Source organism: Orcinus orca, chromosome 2, assembly GCF_937001465.1.
Source record: "Orcinus orca chromosome 2, mOrcOrc1.1, whole genome shotgun sequence".
Lineage (NCBI taxonomy): Eukaryota > Metazoa > Chordata > Mammalia > Artiodactyla > Delphinidae > Orcinus > Orcinus orca.
The window spans coordinates 25,168,586-25,189,606 of record NC_064560.1 but is presented as its reverse complement, the minus strand read 5'-3'; the positions used below and the strand labels follow the sequence as shown (position 1 = coordinate 25,189,606).

The 21,021-nt window shown below is 57.1% G+C and overlaps 1 protein-coding gene across 9 annotated transcripts in view; it reads left to right on the top strand.

Annotated features, from left to right (window-relative positions):
- Window positions 1-21,021, top strand: part of PFKFB3 (6-phosphofructo-2-kinase/fructose-2,6-biphosphatase 3) — an 85,461-nt gene that overhangs the window by 56,575 nt on the left and 7,865 nt on the right. For 5 of the 9 annotated variants that reach the window (XM_033409138.2, XM_012537386.3, XM_012537385.3 and 2 more), the window contains exons 1-13: window positions 3,290-3,513; window positions 10,431-10,556; window positions 11,543-11,639; window positions 12,239-12,305; window positions 12,769-12,843; window positions 13,228-13,284; window positions 15,463-15,587; window positions 16,069-16,276; window positions 16,701-16,847; window positions 16,971-17,075; window positions 18,402-18,531; window positions 19,131-19,193; window positions 19,308-19,372. In XM_033409138.2, the coding sequence (XP_033265029.1) occupies window positions 3,438-3,513; window positions 10,431-10,556; window positions 11,543-11,639; window positions 12,239-12,305; window positions 12,769-12,843; window positions 13,228-13,284; window positions 15,463-15,587; window positions 16,069-16,276; window positions 16,701-16,847; window positions 16,971-17,075; window positions 18,402-18,531; window positions 19,131-19,193; window positions 19,308-19,372 (1,341 nt within the window). In that variant the 5' untranslated portion in view covers window positions 3,290-3,437. Of the gene's footprint in view, window positions 1-381; window positions 965-3,124; window positions 3,514-10,430; window positions 10,557-11,542; window positions 11,640-12,238; window positions 12,306-12,768; window positions 12,844-13,227; window positions 13,285-15,462; window positions 15,588-16,068; window positions 16,277-16,700; window positions 16,848-16,970; window positions 17,076-18,401; window positions 18,532-19,130; window positions 19,194-19,307; window positions 19,373-21,021 lie in introns of those variants that run through there. The other 4 variants (XM_049704808.1, XM_049704809.1, XM_033409137.2 and 1 more) reach the window with 4 other exon arrangements.

Sequence of the window (21,021 nt, the reverse complement as noted above, 5' to 3'; positions counted from 1 at the left end):
ACTGGCTGTGTTCCTTGACCTTTGGCCTAGTTCTAACTCCTCTAATCGCTAAACTTCCCTTTACTCATTGAAAAGGATGACTGGATTATCTGGAAAATTCCTTCTAGCCTTAATAATGCCTAGGACCACGGGTCATAGACTCCCCCACCACCTGCCCCAGTACTTGGAGCTGTCCTATCTGCAAAAGCATCATCGTATTCGAGGAATTTTTACATTCTCTGCTGCCTTTTCTGAAGGACGGCGTTCTGATCGTCTGCTTGGGGGTGGGGGGGTTGGTCAAAGCCCTGGATAGTTAGATACAGATGCGGTCTTTGGCAGAACTAGGGAAAGAGGTGGACGTCTGAAACAGTAAACACTGAACCAGTACGTTCTTGGAGTTCAGATGCAGTTGGGTTGTTTGTAAACGGCATTGCAGTCAATCAGTGTCAGCTTCCAGAAGGATGCTACGCTAATGTATAGCACTTGAGGATTGCAAGGGCCACACCAGTTCTAGCTGCCCCCCCTTTATTTTAAAGTGTACATTTGTCCGAGTCCCCCACTCATTCCCAGTTTGTTTGCACTTAGATATCAGAAGTGGGAGGGGGATTACTTGAAACTTCCATTTGCTGGCCCCCATTAGGTGTAGGAGGTGATGAGGGAGAAAATCTCTGCTCTGTAGCCAGGTCGCCTGAGGCTCTAGGCGTTACCGACACCCGGGCCGGGAAGGCACCAGGTCTGGGTGTGGAGTGTGAATACTTAGCTAGAAGCTCCGAGGAATGTCAACCGCCTCGTGCCCTCAGAGCTGGACCCTGGTCGGACACATCATCCGGATGACGAGATTAAAGATGTGTCTTCACTGGTGTGGCCGCTCTCCCGCTGAGCTGAGACCCACAGTTGTTTTCAAGTTTGGACCCCCATCCCCTGCCTTGCCCTTCAGCGTGTGCAAAGAAATCGGTGGGCAAGTACAGGCACGCGGGTACACCAGGTACACTGGGTCCTCCGGGAGAGACAAGTGTGCAAGCCTGTAGGGCTGCAGCCGTCCCCACCCCGGCCCCAGCGATCTGGAGGTGGCGACTTTCCGGCGCGGGCGCCAGCGCTCCCTCGCTGCTATTTTCCTCTTTGGATCAGACCATTCTTATTTCAGGAGTGGAGTGGGACTCTCTCTGGGGCGCTATAGGGTGTCATCTCTGGCATTTGCTCCCGGTACAGAAAAACAAGTCCAAATGCAGTGCACTCGGGTTTCTGAACAGCTGCCCAAACGCCGAAACCAGACTGTCAGCAAAGCTGTGGGAGGGAGGAGAGCAGGGACTCAGGAGAGGGAGGTGGGGGTGGAAGTGGGGGGGTACCCAGGGTGGGGGCGGGGCGGGGGGAGGAGGAGGTCAAGGGCACCCTTTCGGTAGGCGACGCTCGTCCCTGGGCTGGGATGCGGAGAAAGTGGGGGATTCCCGGGCTAGTAGGGTGCTTAGAGTGGGCGTCGGGGCGCGGGGCGTGGGAAGGGGTCGAGGGTACCGCCGGGTGGGCAACACTGGGCGCTCCGCGACCCTGGGCGGGCTGGGAGGGGGATGCCTGGACGGGGGGTGTGCCTGGGGTGGAGGTCCGGCTGGGGGGTGTTTTGGGGCACCCGCCCGATGGGCGACGCTGGGCGCTCCCCGCCTCTGGGCAGGCTGGGGTGAGGGGAAGGGGGAGGCGCGGGGGGGCGGGGCAGGCGGGAGCAGCTTGACGGCCGCCAGGGAGCGGGCGCCGTCCCAGCCGAGCCATGCGGTACGTGAGCGACGTGTGGCAGCCTCTGCGCAGACTGTTCCGTGGCGGTGTGGGTTTCAGCGAGCGCCGCCTCCTTCCAATCACGGCGCAGCCCAGCGTGAGGGATACACCTCTGCAGGGCAGGGCTGCGCTGCGCACCGAGGCATCGCGTTCCAAAGTCACATACATGCCATGCCCTGTGCGGGCGGCAGCCCCCGCTCAAAGCAGCCCAGATCTTCACGGGGCGGCCACCGACCTGACTACACGACTGCCACATGTCGCCTGCTGATGCAAAGCTGCGGGGACCGGGGATGCAGAAGGGACACATACACCAAAAACTGGCGAGGAAGAGATGCAGTAGGGCTGCGCCGGTTAAATGGCACGAATTTTAGGGGTTTGCACAATCATGGTGACGCCTCCCAATAGTTATTCCGGGGCTTGCAGCCAAGTAATGAATTGCAGGTCGGAATAGGATCTATTTTTTTTACTCGGAGAGATGAAGGTATATCGAAAATATTGTAAACGGTGACCGTGAAAACCAAGATGCCACGTTCCATTTTGGTCCAGCCTCCGGGTCTCTCCCACCCCCTCCTCGTGCCCGACATTCCGGGACCCGGGGTTCCAGGTCTTGGGGGCTGGGTGTCGGGGGAGCAATGTTCAGCACTAGTTGGGGTTTCTAAGGAATTCAGGAAATTGGGCGTGGTGAGGACGAAAGACCAGGGAAGCCCTCTCCCCGTGGGTGGTGGGTGACTCACAGGTATTATTAGGGAGCAGCTCCGGCAAGGAGTGACCCACAGGCGCTCTCAGCATCCTCCCTCTGGCTTCCCTCTAGGGTAGCAGAGACAACACCCCCCACCCCCGCCCCCGTCCCCTCTAACCTCTCTGCAACCTTTAACCCGAAACCCGCGTCTTCACCTTGACTGTGCCTGACCCGGAGCGCGTGCTAAAAATGCAGAGTATGGGGGTCCCATTCCCAGAGAGACCGAGTCCGCAGTATGCATTAAGCATGCCAGGTGATTCGGCAGAGGGGCTTCGTGGACCACAGTGGACGGTGCTGTTTCTTTCCTCCCAGCGCAGTTGAGTTGATTATTCTGGGAGGCTGCGCAGGTCGCTTTTAGGGGATGATAGGAGGAGGCTCACGGAGTAGCACTTTCAGCCAGGGCTGGTTTAGGGCGTTATCCGGGGGACCTCAGTAGCCGGGCACGCCGGTGTCGCCGGCCTGCAGGGGGCGCCAGCAGGCTGTCTCCTGGCTGGGCCACCCTCCTTCCACGTGAAAGGGGGATGGAACACGAGGAATGCGTCCCCGCCCCGGGGCTGACGTGTGCGTCTCTGCCGGCCCGGATTCTTAAAAGCCCGGGAGGAGCGCTGTGCATCCCAGCAGAGCCAGAGAGGAGGCGAGTTGATGTGGACCGCGGCGCACTCGAGCCAGCGCACAGGGACCGCGGCTGTCACGGCGCTCCGAGCATCCCGGGGCTTCCCGAGCGGACGAGTCCATCCCTGCGGGAGCTAAGGGTGCAGCCCCAGCCCTCCCGCTCCTCTCTGGGAGCCTCACGCCTCGGGCGAGCGTCCGTGATTTAGCACAAAGCACGTTTCCAAAAAGCCGCGCTCTCACGCACGCACCTCCTCCCCCCTTTGTTTCGGGGGTCGCCAGACCGCTCTCCTCCCCAAGTCTGAATTCTTCAGAAGGGGCGGAGGGCCGCCGAGTCTCGGCTGAGAAGATGCCCCTGGAGCTGACTCAGAGCCGGGTGCAGAAGATCTGGATCCCGGTCGACCACCGCCCCTCGTTGCCCAGATGTGAGTGCAGACGTGCGCGGGGCCGGGCTGCCGGGGAGGGCGCGCCGTGTGGACAGCGAGGCCATTGTGTGGCGGGCGCCGGCCGGGCGCTTTTGTGCCGGCTCCCCTCCTCCGGCGCGCTCGGGCGGGCCGGGCGCCGCCCTCCACGCCGTCCCCGAGGCCCGGCCCAGGCGCCCCCAGCTCCTCCCCGCCGGCCTCGGCGCGAGGCGGGGACGGCGCGGGCGCTGCGCCTACCCTGGCCGGCGTCGGGGGCGCTGTGGCCCGGCCCGCGGTCTCCGCGGAGCTCCACTCCGCTCGCGCCGGGAGCGCAGAGGGACCCGGAAACAGCGAGCGCACGGGACGGGAAGCGCGGAGCGCGGCAGAAGGTCTCCGCTTCGGGGAGGCGTGGGAAGGGACGTCTGCGTGTCCCCCGGCCCGGGCCCCGCTCCTGGGCGCCCGCCGCGCCTCCGCGGGTCTCAGCCCGCTTTCTCTGTCCGTCGCTACCTCCCCTCCTCTCTCTCCCCCTCCTTCCCTCCTTCCTTTTTACCTCTTTCCATCTCGCCTTTTCCTCCTATATATTTATCTCTCAACCTCTGTATTTCCACTCCCTCTCACTCCATCTTTCTATATGTTTCTCTATATATATCTCCTGTTTTTCTCTCCTTCTTTCTATGAATTTCTAATCTCCTCTCTCTAGTTCTGGTTTTTACCTGTCTTCTCTCTCTTTACTGCTGTCTACCTCCCTCCTCTCTTCCTTTCCGCGCTCCCACCTCTAGCTCCTGTGCTGGAGCCTACAAGAGAGTTGTCTGGAACCAAGTCTTTGTGCAGGTTTGGGGGGGGGGTGTCTGCGGATGGGTGACTGCACAGTTGGCAACGTTTCCCACGTGCGCGCGCGTGTACACACACTCACTGAGCTCGGAATTTGCTGGCAGTTCACCTCCTCGCCCTGTCCGTCGTGGCCCATAAATGCTTTGGGAAGGTTTACCTTGGGCTCCGTCCCCAGCCAGGGAGAGAGCACCTCTTAAAAGGGTGGTGCGGGTGGTTTGAAGGCGACACTCCTCCTCCAGGGAACCCGCCCAGGAGCCTGTCAGGTGGCCAGGCTGAGATAGCCGTGTTTTGCTCCAGGTCAGGTCAGGTTGCCTGAGGTAAACGTGGGCTTCCAAGTGCAAACCCTCCAGGTGGTTTTTAGGCATCCACAGAGCCTGGGCACTAGGTGGCCTGCTGACCTTCTCTGCTGCCACGTTTCTCAGGGGATGGTCACCAAGGCCACGATGACAGCTCCTCTTCCCCAGGCTTTGCCCAGGTGTGAATCACCCCCCCCCCCCACCAACCCCGGACCTGCCCCAGGAGGTTGGGAGAGCTGGCCCTGGGGTGCTCCTAGGTCATCCTGTTGATGGGGACCTGGCCAGGTGCTCCCCACACTGGGGGCGGGGGGGGTGCTCCTCCACCAGCTTGACCCCTCTGGTCCAGCGGGCTACAGAAGCCTGAAGGACAGCTGGGCTTCTTTACAAGGTAGCCGAGGGCTGGGGGCCTTGCAGGTGTCTTGTTCCACCAGCCTTTCAGGTATGCTCTTACATAGCTCACTGAACAGGCTGACCACGGTCTGGTTGTATTTCTGTAAAACCTATTGGTAGTGAGGAATGCCCCGCCTGAAATCCTGAGGGAGATGGCGAGATGCAGAAACAGCCCCAGCCTTTTTGACTTTTGAATAAAAGATATTGATGGAGTGCTCGGTGAACTGTAATGGGTCATACAAATATGGGTTGGTTCTCTAAACGCCTGTATGTATGCGCATACAAATGCGCACGCACATTTAGTCGTTCCCCGGGGTTCACGGTGGGGTGAGAGCTGGGAGGTCCAGCCGGGGCCGGGGTGCTGAGATTGGCTGGCGTCCACTCAGCCGCGTGATTGTGAGAGACACAAGTATGCAGCCATGCTTTTCCTCCAGGCTTCACAGACCCATCCATTAGAATCTATCAGTCTGCACGTCTCACACGCAGATGAGAGATTTGCCTGAAAATCCCTGTCGGAACAATTCACGGCTTGAGGTGGGGGGTGGGGGGGCTTGCTAAAGCTGATGGATTAAGTCTCCTGTCCCCGCCCACTCCTGGAATCCCTGCCTGTGGCTGTGGGGTTATGGTTTTTTCTTATGAAAATATCTGTACCCTGGATATTTACTGCTTACATGCCATTATTTTAAGTAGCAGTGTCTGTCACCGTTTATATAGTCACATTTGTCTCTCATCCAATAGCGAAGAGAGGGTATCCCTTCTTGGCGTCTTTCCAGGTTCCCTGCCCCTCCCCCCTTCTCTCATGGCATTCGGAACACTGGGTGGATTTTCTCCCTTCTGAACCTGTTCCCGTCTTTCTAAGTGCTGTCCTAGTTGGGGGTGTACGGCAGCCTCCTCTGAGATGTGAAAACTACAAGAGGGCAGCGGAAACACTACTGCTGATATATAAAGAGCAGTCAAACAAGCACGGTACAAAGCCCCAGATTGATTCGTTTGGTGGTATTTCCACCTCTGAAACACATCGGTGAGGGGCCCCGTCGCTACACCTTCATGGTGGTAAGTGCTTCTTACAAAACCTGCAGCTTCCTTCAAGCGCAGACCGTAACTCAGGGAGACTTACTGACTTGGTGAATCAGCTAAATATACAAAGAAGTAAATCCTCGACTGGCGAGAGCTGGCGATCCTTTCTGTTTGTCATCACAGAAAGCTGAGAGTTCTGTGTACAGGTCTGGACTTACTTATCGTTTCCCCACTCGGAATCCAGTTTCCTCATCTCTGTAAAGTAGGTTGTGTACTGTCTGCTGAGAGGAGGTTTCATCTCAGCAGGGGCTTAGCTCCACTGATGGTTTTCCAACCTAAAGAGGGAAGGAAGGGAAGGAAACCTTCCAGAGAAATCCTGACCTTATCCTTGGGTGGCCACTATAATTTATAGAGGTGATTCTTGGCCCTGACTTCACATTAAAATCATTTAGGGGAGACTTTGGGAAAAAAATCCATGCTGGTACCCCACACCACGTGAGAATTGCTGCAGGTGGGGCCCGGGCATCCTGGTTTTAAAAAGCTTCTTAGGTTCAGCCACTGGTTGAGAACCACTGATTGAGGAAGGAGGGACTGAAGGATTGCGGGTGAGAAAGATGGAGGTGAGCTCCAGGTCTGTCCCTCACTGCCTGTGCAGGGGGACCTCCTTCACTTGTGGGTCCTAGTTCCCTCGTGTCTGGGATGATGAAGCCTTAATGGCTGACGGAGGCCAACGTAGCAAGTATCTTACACATATTATCTTGTGATTAATCCTCCCGAGAACCTTTCTGAAGCATCCCTGCATTTCACAGAAAGGGAAAACCGAGACCCTGAGAGATCAAGTAACTTGTCCACGGCCCGAGGAAGTGTCAGAGCCCGGCCTTGAACTCTGCTTGGCTCTAGACCCTCTCAGCCACCATGCTCTTGTGTTGTCAACTGATTCACTAAAATGCCCATCCCTCGCTGTCTGCCGGAGAGCGTGTCGGGTCGGGAGGGCCGTTTGCTGCACAAAGGTTAGGCGCGAGTTAAAATGTGCGTGCAAAGCAATGAATGAGTTTGGCATCCACCACACAGTCCAGAAGAGCTTTGAAAAGAGATTTTGCTGAGCTGGGGTCTCTCTACCCCGCAGAGCCTCAGCCCACCTGCGTGGGGCAAGCTCACTTAGATGTTTTGTTTTGTTTTTTTTAAGATTTTTTTTTTTTTTGATGTGGACCGTTTTTAAAGTCTTTATTGAATTTGTTGCAACATTGCTTCTGATTTATGTTTTGGTGTTTTGGCCACGAGGCATGTGGGATCTTAGCTTCCTGACCAGGGATCAAACCCACAGGCCCTGCATCAGAAGGCGAAGTCTCCACAACTGGACCGCCAGGGAAGTCCCTAGATGTGTATTCTTAACACGGACCAAGCAGACTCTCTGGGCTGGTGTGATCTCAGGAGAGAGTTTGTGTCCAGCGGAGCACAGTCCAGGGCCAATCACATGGACCCATTCCCCAGAGAGCCCTTCTTGGGCAGTGGCATCACCGCAGTGTCACAGCCCTTGCCGGGCAGCGGCAGGGGAGCAGGTTGCCATGGTTACTGTAGACACCCGGCCGTGGAACTTCCATGGGGCTATCCTGAGCACTGGCCCTGTCTACAGCTACAGCTTGGCCGTCAGTCTTCCATTAGTTCCCCTGAAACTCGGCACTGAAACATGACTTACCTACTCGTAGGGAAAGAGCACAAGTGATGTGGCATCTTTTTGAGGTTAACATTTAGGAGCGCCTCTGAGTAGAAGAAAGCTTGCAGGAGGTATGGGAGCAGCGGCAGTGTCTTCCATTGGTTTCTTTTATTTTCTGAGCCTGCGTTGTGGTGTCCATGCCGCGGGCCGGGACAGCTGTCCTGCCTGCTTGAGGCAGTGGGTTACATAGATCAGAGAGGTTAGCAGCTCAGTCAGGGAGCAGGGCTGGAATTGGAACCTGCGAATGCAGCCTCTGTCCAGGGGCTTCAGACGACTGCTTCTTTACCCCACTAACCTCTGTGTATCCCCTTACACACAAGTACTTTTTGGAAAATCTTGTGAAAATCCCTGTGCTGTTGGGGAGGAAGACGAAAAGGCAGAGCTCCAGGGAGGAAGGTATGAGAGGTGGGAGGGTTAAAAAGGTCTGCAGAGAAGAAGAAACTGAGAGTCAGAGGGGAACTGAAGCAGAGGCAGGTGATTATAGGACCGTGGAAGCACTTTGAGATGTGTCGTGAGTTTAAAAAAAAGAGGGGACAGGGATGAAGAAGAGTAAAACCCGAAGGTTTAGCCACAAGGTTTCGTGGTTTCCCTTCTGTCTTGGGGACCCCTGGGCGGAGGGGCAGCTGCAGGCACCTTTGGCCATCCCTCTGGCAGCTCTCTGAATCTCACGCAAGAAGCCAAAGGAAGAGAGGAATCATTTCTGCTTCGCCAGACAAAGGAGGGATGGTTTGTTTGGGTTTGAGATCCAGCTTGAATTTTTGGCTTCAGATATCTACTCTGCCGTGTCTTTATGGGGTTTTTTTTTTTCCTCCCCAAGTGTCCTACTGCCAGAGATTTGTGCATACGATTAGTGGATATAGAAGTAATCCCCGATTTGATAAATCAGTCAGCCTCTGTCTCTGTTTCCTTGGCATGAGTCCAACAAAAGTATTCCATGTATGTGCACAGCTGAGAGTGTGTGTGTGTGTGTGTGCGCGTGCACGTGCGCACGTCTGTCTCTGTGTGCGATGCTCTTGAGAGCAGTGGCATGTGGGGACATCAGATAAGACCAGGGGAAAACCGGTGGCTTGGGGGAAGGGTGAGCAGAATGAGTATCGTTTCCAGGCACAGGCGAGGACACTTTCACTTTCTCATGTGTCACCTGCAGTTGCCAGAGTGACACGTGGCCGACCGGCGCGTCTTTGCCCCACTCGTGCGCTGACGCAGGGCAGGGAAATGGCCTCTGTCTTCTAGGAACCTGTTTGTTCCCGGCCGATGGCTGCTGGGGAATCCCAGCCAGGGGTTTCTGTGGCTCCCTCGTGTCTCCTGGCCTCCCGATGGCCTTTTGCCTTCTCCTCGCTCTGTGTGGAGAAGGTCACCGATGGTCTAGAAACATGAAAGGAGACACAGCCCCTGTGTGCGGTGCTGGCTGCCTCTGTGGCCCCAGCCTGCAGGTCCAGGAGCAGACCCTGCAACAGCACGGCCGGTGTTTGGACACGTGACCTCAGTTTGGCCACCCAGGCCCAGCATCATGGGGCTGTGTCGGGGTGTCCAGCTTAAGAGGAGGCATCTCCTCAAGCCTGTGCTGTCAGTGGCCTGGTGGCCCTCCCTGCCTCCCATCTGCGGGTCAGGGAGCGGGCAGCGGCTGGTCTCTGGCTCCCATGGGCAGCCCCAGGCTCGAGAACACTCTCGTCACCAGGATGCCGGAGCATCTCAGGGGCAAGACACCAGCCGAGGAAACACTGCACCTGAAATGTCCAGAACAGGGTTCTTCGGGCTGCTTTCTTCAAACCCAGTGAAAACCTCTCTCCCTGCTGTTTTGTTGAGATTCTGAGGAACGTGGGACAGTGGTTCAGCAGCAAAGTCAGGAGGGGATTTTGCAAATCCCCTTTGACTTTCAGCAAAGTCAGGCAAGACGCTCTGGGTTTCCGGGACCCCTGCCGGGGCCCATGTGACCTGGTGGAAGCGGGGAGCAGGAAGGGGCAGGAGAGTCTCAGGGACAGATAAATTTGTGGGAGTCAACCTCCGGGTCCCTGACCTACTTGCATTTGATAAACTCTTACTTGTGAAAATTGCCTTTTAAAAATTACTTATTTTAGGAAGGCCGTGCAGACTTCGTGCATGGCGGTGCGGACATTGACAATAGGCTTCTGTCTGTAATTTGGCCGCCGCTGGGGCCCCACCCCCCAGGGCTCCTACTTGCCGCCTCGATTTACATGTTATGTTGCATCAGAAACAACCTCTCCTACTGATAACCTCATCATCACTGGTGAGCCTTACACCCCCAGGGGTGCTTTCTGCTCTGGGGTTAGTAATTTGTTCCTGGTTGGGTTTTGGGCCCTCAGGTGTCAGGCTGGGAATTTGGGGTCCCTGCCGTATGGACCTCAAAGCAAGAGGGAGCTGTGTGACCAAGGGCTCTGGCCACCAGGGGCCCAGTCCCGCTGGATTGTAAAATGTAGGGGCTTTGAGGTGGGAATGAAAGCTGTGTTTCCGTGGAATTCTTTCTTTTCTTTTCTCTTCTTTTTTTTTGCCGCACCGTGAGGCTTGCAGGATCTTAGCTCCCTGACCAGGGATCGAACCCATGCCCCCTGCATTGGGAGCACGGAGTCTTAACTGCTGGACTGCCAGGGAAGTCCCTCGTGGAATTCTTTAAAGCCTGTCGTGGGCCCCGCTGGCTGCTTTATTCATGGCCCTTTCTGTGTTGCTCTCCCCAGCCTGTGGGCCAAAGCTCACCAACTCCCCAACGGTGATCGTCATGGTGGGCCTCCCAGCCCGGGGGAAGACGTACATCTCCAAGAAGCTGACCCGCTACCTCAACTGGATTGGCGTCCCCACGAAAGGTGAGCCTGCGCCCCCAGGCCGGGGCTGTCAGGCTGAGGGCACCCTCCTGCTTGCCATGACCACCCCCCCCCCATAAAAAGAATGGCCTTTCCCTCTCCAGCTGCTGGGGCTCTCTTTGCAGGGCCATCTGACAGGGTGCTGTCCCTGTAGTCGAGGGACACACTTTCCTTTCCGGCTGTGTCGCCCTCCACCCTGTATGCACACCCCGCTGTGTATGGGAGGGGGAGGGTCTCTTTCCACTGGCTGCTGTCTGGTTCCCACTGCCCTGCATCCTGCCCAGCTCAGCCCTCACCTCCTCCAAGAAGCCTTCTCTGACCACCGCAGTCTGTGTGGATCTTTTCCTTTAAGTTCCCCAAGCCCTTAGTTGTGACACTCCTCCACTGACTGTCATAAAGTGCTCTGTACTATTGATTATATTTTTGCGAATCTTTGCCGGTCTTCCCACCTACACGGGGGGTGTTGAGCACGGGGACTGATTTTTCACGTTTGCTGCCCACCCCGCCCTGTGCCCAGCGCAGTGCTTCCTACACTAAGCACTGGCTCAGCGCCCACTGCCCACCCTGGGCGCGGGCTGCTGATCTGCAGAGTGGCTGCTGTGGCCCCGGCCATGCGTATGAGCCCTCACTCTCTCCACCCCCAGTGCGTTGGTGAACATCATGGCCCCGATTTTCACTAGGCCTGTGGCTGCCACCTGCTCTCAGGCTCAGGCTCCAGCCCCGGCCTGGAGAGGCCGGCCTGGAGGCTGGGCCATGGGAGGCAACCCTGGAGAAACACGGTCCTGGGTTTGGGGGAGCTGGGCAGCCTTGCAGGCCAAGCGATACTGGCGCAGGACGCAGAGCCCACTGTCTGGTTTCCGGGTCTTATCGGGATCTTATTCAAGTCATGTGCCGGCTTGCTTTTCTTTTCTGGAAAGAGCGATCCTGACCGTGGGAGGCCCTTCTGGTGGTCAGCGTGGTCAGCTAAGGGACCTTTCTTTTCCATCCAGTGTTCAACGTGGGCGAGTACCGCCGGGAGGCCGTGAAGCAGTACAGCTCCTACAACTTCTTCCGCCCGGACAATGAGGAGGCCATGAAAGTCCGCAAGTGAGGCCCGGGCTGCGGTGGGCGGAGGGGGACGGGCGCTCTGTAGCACCAGGTTGGGTGAGAGAGAGGCAGCTGGTCCCCCTCCTTGTGTATCAGCAGGAGCCTCTCGGCCTCTGAGCCCCACTGATCCCGCTGTCCGACAACAACATCTCATTAGGAATGAGCTAAATCATTTTCCTGCAAAATCATCTGTTTACGTGGGAAAAGGATTTTCTTTTCAGCTCCAAGTGACCAGGGAACTGAAGTGTGACAGCTGCACTTTAGAATCACTTGGGAGCTGGGCGCAGCCCTGCCCAGATGGGTACAGTGGGCATTTGTGGGCAGGACCCGGGCATCCGTGTTTTGAAAGCTCCCAGGGGAATTTCAGTGTGCAGCCGGCACGAGGCCGAGTCCCAAGTGCCGCAGCCGTGTGTGCGGGGCTCCCATCGGGGGCCTCGGGCCTCCCATCGGGGGCCTCGGGCCTGACGGTCCTGCCTGCCTGAGCAGTTTAGCCATAGAATCACAGGTCACCCTGCTCGTTGGGGTGAATTGGGGGTGCCTGCGCGTCCTCCTGCGACGGCCCGGCTCTGATGCGCCCATGCTCTTTCTGTGTGTTGCAGGCAGTGTGCGCTGGCTGCCTTGAGAGATGTCAAAAGTTACCTGACGAAGGAAGGGGGCCAAATTGCAGTAAGCCTGGAGTATAAGCCCTGTCTCCGATCCCAGCGGGATGGTGCCCTGGGAGGGAGGGAATGTAGTCAGAGCTGCGTGGGGACACCTCCAGTGGGGACAGGTGTCTGGCCTGAGCTGTGAGGGAAGCAGGGGGCAAGGGCAGCACAGGGACTCGGGGGGAAGGTGATCGTCCGGCGGACTCGGGGGCACAGGCAGCTGGACCTGGGGCGGCTGCAGCCGAGGGAGCCAGCGTCCCTTCCTTGTGCTCCCTCCCCTGCGTATGGCTGTTGTTCCTTTGCTTTAAGTTCTCTTCCCATCCCTCCCCTTCCATCCTTGAGTGCAGGAGGAGGCAGTGGGGGGCCTGGGAGGGTGAGGTCTCTCCTGGAGCCCCAGGAAGTACCAGGCCTGACCTCTGGTGGTTTGGTAAACACTGTTCAACTCAAACTGGGCTCTGTTCACTGCCCTTCTTTCTCCCTGCCAGGTTTTTGACGCCACCAATACTACTAGAGAGAGGAGACACATGATCCTTCATTTTGCCAAAGAAAATGATTTCAAGGTGAGCCTGATTTCTCGTCTCGCCTCGGAGCGCGCGGGAGCAAGGGAAGCCCCACAGGGATTGGCTGGTTCCTGTGTCTGGAGCACCTGTGCTCCGTGCTCGGGCCTTCCCCTCCCGCTGCCTGGGTTTTGCTGCCTACAGATTGGGCCTGACTGGTGGGGGTTCTTGGGGGTTACAGCGACTAGGGAGGGGGAGCATCCCTCTATTGGGGGCGGGTGCAGAGGACTCAGGACTGAGTGGCTGGTTCCTTTTTCTGTATTTGGGGATTTATGAGTGGGGTCCTTTCTGCTCCAGTGTGGTAGTGACATCACAGTGATACCAAAGTTGGCCCTTTGTGTTACCACATTTGTTGTTTCTTAGCGTTTCTGTCTTGCTTCATCCCAGGTGTTTTTCATTGAGTCTGTGTGTGATGATCCTACAGTTGTGGCCTCCAACATCATGGTAAGACCCTTTGTAGTGTGCTAATCTGAGAAAAGTGAGGGACTGGGTCGGCCCAGAGAAGCCACCCTGAGAAAGAGCTGGCTCTCCCAGCTGGTTGTTGATTTTGTCTGAGGAGGGATCGGGGGGTCAGAAGGACAGAGCGGTATTTAACTTAAAAGCACATTCTGTGACTTGGACTGGCTTTATCAAGGTCCTTTCAGATGGTTGGCAGAAAGCTGTCTTTGTGGGACATAAGAGAGAAATTGGGGAACCTCGAACAGTCTCTGTTGGTGGCAGGAGCCTGGCAGTTGGGGGGTGATGGGACTGCTTAGGGCAAAGAGCACCTCACCCCTCCGGTCGGGAAAGGAGGTAGCAGGCTGGTCTCTTTTGTTCTAAAGGCCCCTGGTAGGTAAGAACGGTTGTGTATTGACAAAAGCACGTAGGACTCAGCGGACAGAAGGCAGAATTCCCAAATTTGGGAAGAATGTGGGTGGTTAAACCATCTTCCTGCTCCTCTCCCTGTACCAAGGGGAAGTTGCCTGGGTAAATTGAGGGTAATTGGCAGTTTAATTTGATTAATTCTTAAATTTTATTTGATAGCAATAGCTCATAAACGGAAACAGTTACTATGAAGACTTCACCGCAGTTCCCTTTCTTATATCGTAGATAATTTCTTCTCCAGCTTAAATACATCAGAGTAAGACGTTACCTGTAAAGAAAAGCTGGTCCGACACTTCTACAGGGAGCGCTAGAGTTTGGCCGCATACAAGTGCGCATCCTTTAAAGGGATGCTGGGAGTTAGTTAGCTTTTGGTGTTGGGCCTTTTCTCCAAGGCAGTGGGAATATTTACACGCATTTCTCAGAAATGAGTTCATATTTCAGGAAGAGCTATTGAAATGGTAGAAAATCAGTCCAGATTGGTTTCAGTGGCCCCAAAGGAAGAGGCTCAGAGTAGGAGGAAACGGAAGTTTCCATGCTCTAAACAAAGGGTTTTGCTGTATTTCTTTGGTTTGGTTCTACCATTTCCACTTGGTAGGGAAGCAGAGTGCAGCTGCAGAATCGTTTTTCCCCAGTGAGCCGTCTACACTCGCTTTGGCCAGAAACTCTGTCTCATCCTCTGTGAATCCGTGGATCTGTTTGCCCCGACCCTCTCTGTGTTCAGAGATCTCTTTCTCTGATGAAGCCTCAAAGCAACTTTGCAGTTTTTAGGCCTTTCTGTTGTGCTTTTTATGCAAAGGCTGTGCTGGAGAAAGGGGTTTGTGAACTGAGATTTTTTTTTTAAATTGTGCTAAAATATACATAATATAAAAGGTACCATTTGGGCCGTTTTTAAGTGCTCAGCTCCGTGACACTCAGCACATTCACATTGCTGGGAAGCCATCCCCAGCATCCACCTCCAGAACTTTTTCATCTTCCCGGAACGTAACCATGCACCCATGAAACTCCCCGCTGAACTTGGATTTTGCAGCGTGCCTGCCTCTCTTTTATGGTTGTGGTCGTTGTTGAGGACGAAAAGAGCACATGCATTAACACATCCTGGCAGTTTCCCTGAAATCTGCCAGGTTGCTCAGGCTTATTGGTCAGTTATAGGGGATGGCAGGCCCGAGGGGCATTTCTCCTCCGTCTCTGTCCCATGAGAGCAAGCCTTGGGCAGGAGGACAGGACACGCAGTCCAGGCGGAGAAGCATCCATTGGGGACCGGCGACAAGTGCGTGCTGCCCCCACCTCTGGGCAGTGGAGGAGGAATCCTGCCTGGCACGTGGGACCAGGGCACCACCAGCACCTCCCGGTGCACTTTTGCTTACGGACAACCTCCGCTTGGTGGGGTGAACGCTGTAGGTGCTTATGGGAACTCAGCTGAATTGAAGGCTGGGTTGTCTGGTAGTGACCTGGCTCCTGGATTGATCCCGAATCGGGGCCCATTCAGAGGGGCTCATTAGAATCTGCGTGGATTTCCTGTGTTCGCCCTTCCAGGCTGAGAGGCTCTGTCTGCCCTGGGTGCTCTCCCCGTGGAAGCATGGGGTTATGACTCAGCGTCCAGCCATATCTCTTTTTTTTTTCTCTTAAAACGCTGGGTAGGGTCATCATCGTTCTGAGCCCGTCTGTGCTTTTCCCCATTTGCGAGCCCCAAATCCTGCTTCATTCTAAGCAGAAAGCCTTCCAGCATGATTTATCAGCTGCCTCTTTGTGGTGTTACAGGAAGTGAAAATCTCCAGCCCGGATTACAAAGACTGCAACTCAGCAGAAGCTATGGACGATTTCATGAAGAGAATTAATTGCTATGAAGCCAGCTACCAGCCCCTCGACCCCGATAAATGTGACAGGTAATTCCTAAGAGGAGACCGTCTGAGCCACCTGCTTCAGGGCTTTGAATATTATTCTTGATGTTCCCACGAAGCATTTGCTCCTGGATACTTTTATAAACTGTTTTTTTAAGTATCTTAAAGAAAACTCTTGATGACATATTCAGTGTTGTAGACACTGTGTACAAGTGTGGAAAGGGAATATTTGAGCCCCGTCTTGCTCCTGTCCTTTGATGTTTCCCTTGCTTTCTTTTCCATCCTCTTGCTTTTCTTTCCCCGTGCTCTGGGAGGCCAGCCAGCCTCTCCCGCGCTCACTCCTCTGCGGGAATTACAGACTCAGACCCCCTGACTCTCAGAGAAGAGAGGTTCCGTCTGTGTCCCCAGGAGCTGACACTGCGGATCGGTTGGGGCTGAGTCTCGGCAGTGGGGCTGGGGCGGCGTCGGGGCCTTGCCCCGGCTGTGCTGTCCAGTGTTCTGACGCGCTGGTCGCCCTCCTGTGCAGGGACCTGTCCCTGATCAAGGTGATCGACGTGGGCCGGCGGTTCCTGGTGAACAGGGTCCAGGACCACATCCAGAGCCGCATCGTGTACTACCTGATGAACATCCACGTGCAGCCCCGCACCATCTACCTGTGCCGGCACGGGGAGAGCGAGCACAACCTCCAGGGCAAGATCGGAGGGGACTCGGGCCTGTCCAGCAGAGGCAGGAAGGTAGGAGGAGTGCGGGGATGGGGCAGGAGGCCGAGGGGTGGGGCTGTGCGTCCCTGCGTGCGTCTCCGTGTGTGTGTGTCCCTGTGTCTCTGTGCCCTTGTGTGTACATGTGCATGTATGTCTGTGTGTGTTCCTCTGGGTATGTATATGCACGTGTGTCTGTGTGTGTACGTATATGTGTCTGGGGAGGGTGGAGGGTCTCTTGAGCCTGTGGGGAGGGGGGTGTGTGTGTGTGTGTGTCCGAGGGGAGGGGCTACATGTGCAGTGGCTGCTCCCAGGCCCCCCTCACCAGCAGTGAAGACAGTGTGGCCGACCCCATTGTGCACGGGGACCGGCCCTGCACTGTTTCTCTGGGAGGGAGGGGCAGAGCTGGTGGTCCGGCGTGAGCCCCTCATCCTGTCTGCTGTCTCCCCCCCACCCCCAGTTCGCCAATGCCCTGAGCAAGTTTGTGGAGGAGCAGAACCTGAAGGACCTCAAGGTGTGGACCAGCCAGCTGAAGAGCACCATCCAGACGGCGGAGGCCCTGCAGCTCCCCTACGAGCAGTGGAAGGCGCTCAACGAGATTGACGCCGTGAGTCCGGGGCCGGGAGCCGCCGGCAGTCCTGAGCGCTTCCCACCTGCAGGGGCTGCGCTGGCCAGGTCGGGGCGGCCGTGGCGGGTATTCCCTCGAGTGACCTCTGGGTGTTCCCCCCAGGGCGTCTGTGAGGAGATGACCTACGAGGAGATCAAAGACACCTACCCCGAGGAGTACGCGCTGCGCGAGCAGGACAAGTACTACTACCGCTACCCCACCGGGGAGGTGCGTGCCGCCCGCTCCCTCTGCGTCTCTGGCTCGGGCCTGTGTGCGCTGGGCAAGTGATGGGCAGGTGGCTGGGGTGCTGTGGGCAGGGAGCTGAGCTGGTCCTTCTGAGGCTACTGTGTCTGGCGAGGCTGGGGAGGCGGGCTGCTAGGGACCTGGAGGGACCCGTTACTGGTGACTCCGGGGAGGAAGGGCCCCTGCGTCCACCCCGCTACCCTGTACCGATGCTCGCCCTGGCCCGTCTGCCTTTGAATCGAGTCTTCCCGAGTTGGACCTTGTAAACAGCTCCCAGAGAAGCACAGTTGTGTTTCCCACAAGCAGCAGGGACAGATGTCTTTCTCCAATGACGTACATGACAACTCAGGAAAGAAAAACAGTCCTGGATGGTGATTCACTGGACACAAGGGCCCCCTTGACTGTGGGCGACATGGCAGACACGTCAGCAAGTCACTTGTACTGACTCCATCGATGCTAGTGGAGGGACCCTGAGGCTGTGTGGCCCCCTCGGGCTGAGCGAGCAGCTGCCTGCAGCACTGAACGGAGAGTCCAGCTGTAGGCGGTGCTCTGGGGTCTCCGCAGGCTCAGCCTGGTGACACCCAGTGGGTGCTTCCTTCCGCTCAGCGTGTCAGTTCCCTGGAGCCCAGGACGCTGTCCCTGGTCCCTCCCAGGCCCTTGTTCCCTGGGACCTGCTTAGTGAGAGAGGGGACTAGGGGTGGAGGGAACCTCGGTGGTCTTAAAGGTACAGGCCTACCCCTTCTTTTTCAATTTTCTTTTATTGAGATAAAATTCACATCATATAAAAGTCACCATTTTAACCAAAGTGTACAGGTCAGTGGTTTTTCTTATATTTCACAATATTGTGCAGCTATCACCACTAATTCTAGAACATTCCATCGCTCCATAAATAAACCACAGCCTTTTAGCAGTCAGTCCCAGTTCCTCCCCCCCAGCCCCCGACAACTGTGAGTCTGCGTTCTGTCTCTGGAGTTCCCTGTTCTGGACGTTTCACGTCAGTGGAATCGTACACCCTGTGGTCTTTCACTCTGTATAACGTGTTCAGGGCTGTTATGCGCTGTAGTGTGTGTCAGGGCCCCGTTCCCTCACTTTCCTGGTGGAGGGTGAGGGTCAGGAAGGAGCAGTGAGAGGGAGAGGGCAGTTGGGGTGGGTCCCCCAGTGCCCGGGAGGAATGCAGCACACGGATGGTGGCGGAGGGGGGGAGGTTGACAGAGGATCCATCGTGTGGTCTCTGGTGTATAAGTGGGAGAGGTGTGGCCACGGATGCCAGGCTTCTGCTCCAACTCGGTGCCCCGTCCCTCTGCCTTGCAGTCCTACCAGGACCTGGTCCAGCGCCTGGAGCCTGTGATCATGGAGCTGGAGCGGCAGGAGAACGTGCTGGTCATCTGCCACCAGGCCGTCCTGCGCTGTCTCCTGGCCTACTTCCTGGACAAGAGCGCAGGTGCCTGGTCCTCCGATGCATCCTCTCCTGGGGGATCAGGGGGTTAGGGAGCCAGTCACAGCCCCCGCAAAGGAGAGAGGGAGAGGAAACTGGCCTTAGAGCTGGGGTAGCCTGCTGCCAGGGGTGAGGAAAGGCTGCGTCCCCTCCCCCTCCCCCCGCCTAGCGCTTCCTTGCAGCCCCTGGAAGACACTCAAGCAGTTTGATGCTGGGTGGGCTTAATGGCTTCGAGAACCAGCCTCCCGGAAGCCTTGTGTCTCCACGTCTCAGGGGCTGTGGGTCGGGTGGGGAAGAGGCAGCTCACCTCTAAGGAGTTAACAGCCCAGAAAACTCTGACGTTACTCTTAACACTTAAATGTGGATCCTGACACCTAAATCGTTTGGGAAATTGACTCTTTTACCCTGGCTCATTCTTTGTAGGGCCGCCTGCCTCGAGCACAGCAGGCCGGCGGCCGGGTTGCGGGAGTCGGGGTGGGGGGGGGGACACCCTGCCCAGTGAGGCCTCTGCAGGTGGTCCCCACGTGGCAGAAGCTCTCACTGAGGCCTGGGAATGTCCCCCCTCAAGTCTCCAGTCTCACCGTGGGCCCTTCTCTCCTTCTCAGAGGAGATGCCCTACCTGAAATGCCCCCTTCATGCTGTCCTGAAGCTGACGCCTGTCGCTTACGGTGAGTGTGGTGACGCAGCCCCTCCGAGACCCGTCTCCCTGGTGGGGTGGCGGTGAGGCTGTGAGCGCAGGGCCCCTCTAACCGGTCGCCAACCTCTTCCCTGCCCTCGCCCAGGCTGCCGAGTAGAATCCATCTACCTGAACGTGGAGTCCGTGAGCACGCATCGGGAGAGGTCGGAGGTGAGTGCGAGCTCGCTGCCCCCCACCCCACCCCCGCACACTCCTGCCCTGTCCTCCTTCTGGGAAGGATGCTGGCAGGCGGCAGCACCAGGGGGCGCCAGCACTGGGGACGCCCCCCCCACCCCCGGCGGCTTGCTTGTAAGGGCTGGCTGTGTCCGTCGGTGGACTCTGTCTCGTTTGGAACAGCGGCCTCCGTGGCGGCCCTCCCTTCCCTCAGCGCCCGCGTGCCCCTCCCTGCCCGTCGGGTGGCTTCTCGGCATCGTCTTCCTTTTCGTTCTTGCCGCGCTTCTTCCCCCACCACCTGACCCGAGAAGTGAGTGTTGAGGAGGAAGACGTTCTTGCTCTTTTAAACGTAACCGTAGCCCAGTTACTGTCCCCTTTTCCTCCGGGGCAGCTAAACGATGGCAGGTTCCAGAGTCACGGAACCCACAGATCCACTCAGTCATCTGCATGCACTCAGGTCCCGGATTCCCACGAAGACGATAAGAGTGAAGAAGGGGTGGGACTGGGAAACACAGCCGTGATTCGGGAGTTAGCCATGGGAGCAGTGGCGGGTGGAATGATTTTCCAGGAGACCCCAATGCCGGGCCGCACCTGACCCCCCCTCTAGGGTGGGGTCTGGATTTCGTTGGTCAGCCTGGCTGGGCCTCCCAAGGGCAGCGCAGGGTTCTGCCCAGGCGTACATTGTGAAAGAAAGTTTGAATTTACTCTATACCGACTGTCAAACTCCAGCTCTCTGCCAGCATCAGTCCGACCCTTTCTTTTACACCGAGTGTGATGTTCTTGTCCCTGTTCCCAGGGAGCTTGGCCAGAGGATTTTGGCATTAATATCCCAGCTCCCACGGCAGTTGCCTGGCTGGTTGACCGAAGCGAAGGCGGACGGCTTCCCTTGGCTGTGACGGCACCTCCTGAGCCGGGGTGGCAGGATGCGCGTTTGCCCTCCTTCCAGGAGTAGCAGCCTCCCCTCTGGACTGCCAGCAGCCGGATTCTTGGGGTTGGGCCCGAACTGGGCTCTGGGGGCCCCTGAACACTTCATTTGTTCAGAGCAGGGCAGGCAGGGGCTTGCTGGAGACAGACCCCAGCTCAGGCTCCTGGGCCACGAGCTACAGAGTGACAGGCCCTGGGGGACTTCAGAGGTCCCCACTTCACTGGAGTTGTCACTTTGTCGGAAGGCTGGTGTTGGGCCCTCGCAGTTTCCTGCGTCTTTGGTCTCCTGGCTGGGGGAGGCTTGCGTTTCCTGTCCTAAGCTGGGTGTTCTCGCTGGCAACAGGAGCGGTGAAGATCCTGGCTTGAGGTCAGTGGGAGGAGGTCCAGCACCACACCCGCTCGCCCCCCGCCCCTCCTGCCGCCCCCAGCCGTCGCCCAAGCCTCACGCCCAGGACCCCTGCCTCTGTGTTTTTGGAGGCTGGCAGCAAGGTCCTTCTTCTGATCTCTTCCCTGCTGTAACTGCATCACTGTCTGTGCAGAACCGTCCTGCTCGTCCTCCCTCGCCTGCTTTGCGAACATCGTGTCTGTCTGAGTGGGTGTCTTGGAATGATCGGGTAGGGGGTTCGGGAGGAGAGATCATCCCTTGTTCTCGCCGAGCGCTAGACACGGGACGAGCCAGCAGCCCCTCGGTCCAGGGCCGTTCACCGTGGTCGGGCTTGTGG